The sequence below is a fragment of the Apis dorsata genome, unplaced genomic scaffold, assembly GCF_000469605.1.
Source record: "Apis dorsata unplaced genomic scaffold, Apis dorsata 1.3 scaffold_163, whole genome shotgun sequence".
Lineage (NCBI taxonomy): Eukaryota > Metazoa > Arthropoda > Insecta > Hymenoptera > Apidae > Apis > Apis dorsata.
Window position 1 is genome coordinate 677,820 of NW_006263452.1, and position 1,089 is coordinate 678,908.

Sequence of the window (1,089 nt, forward strand, 5' to 3'; positions counted from 1 at the left end):
ATCATGGACCGATAACTTAACCTCAAAATTTTCTGTAGTCATTGACGCAGGCGCAGATGCTGTTTTTTGATTGATATATAAGGCTGTGGCAGTACAAAGGAAACATCTCAAGTAGTTTTTCTGGAGTCGCGGTGGCAGTGGTATTTGAAATATGGCAGAGGTCATTGATTGTAATTTTCCTGTTTGGGGTCTTTTACCTAAAAAAGAAACTGGTGTCACTCAATTTCTTGCCAAATATCCTGAATATGATGGTCGAGGAGTCATCATTGCAATTTTTGATTCAGGGATTGATCCTGGAGCTCCTGGTATGCAGGTAAGTAAGCTTTTATATAGACACGCCTCGCAATTATTAAAATTAATTTTCTTTTACTTCTTTCTTTTTTCTTTTAATTTAATTAAGTATCTTAATTTTTTGTAATATTAATATATATTGTTTAAAATCTTAGTTTGCTAAGTACGTTTGTTTCCGTTATAAATTTCTTTGTTTTCTTTGTGTACAAAGTGAAAGATTTCGAATAATTTTACGTTACTGATAGTAAATGGCATTATTTAAATTTATTATTTTTTTTAATTTATTCTTATTTTTAATTATGCTTTGAAGATTTATGTTCTGAAGATTTTTTTCATATTATTTTTAAATTATATATCTAATTTTTAATATATTAACAATAAATAGTTGAATAATATTTATTATGGAATTACATATCATGAATTATTGTTAGAAAATGAAATGTCTTGATTATTTTTTAGAAGTTTAAAAATTTATATTTGACATTTTTTGTTGTGTAATACTAATAAAATATTTGCAAAATAATATAGTAATTTTTGTTCAACAATATTATAAATTAAGAGAAAAATTAAATTTAAATAAAATATTAAATTTTATAATGAATATATATTTCATATAGGAAACTTCAGATGGAAAGCCAAAAATTATTGAAAGATATGACTGTAGTGGAGCTGGAGATGTAGATACTAGTAAAATTGTACAGGCACCAGATGGATACATAATTGGCATAACTGGTCGTAAATTAAAGGTATATTTCGATATTATATATATATATATATATATATATATATATATATGTA

General features: G+C 25.0%; 1 protein-coding gene across 1 annotated transcript in view; it reads left to right on the forward strand.

Moving 5' to 3' along the window:
• LOC102677790 (exostosin-3) overlaps positions 1–1,089 on the forward strand; it is an 18,810-nt gene continuing 17,721 nt past the window's right edge. The window contains exons 1-2 of the mRNA XM_006613851.2: positions 1–313; positions 909–1,037. Coding sequence (XP_006613914.1) covers positions 152–313; positions 909–1,037 — 291 coding nt within the window. The 5' untranslated portion in view covers positions 1–151. The remainder of the gene's footprint in view (positions 314–908; positions 1,038–1,089) is intronic.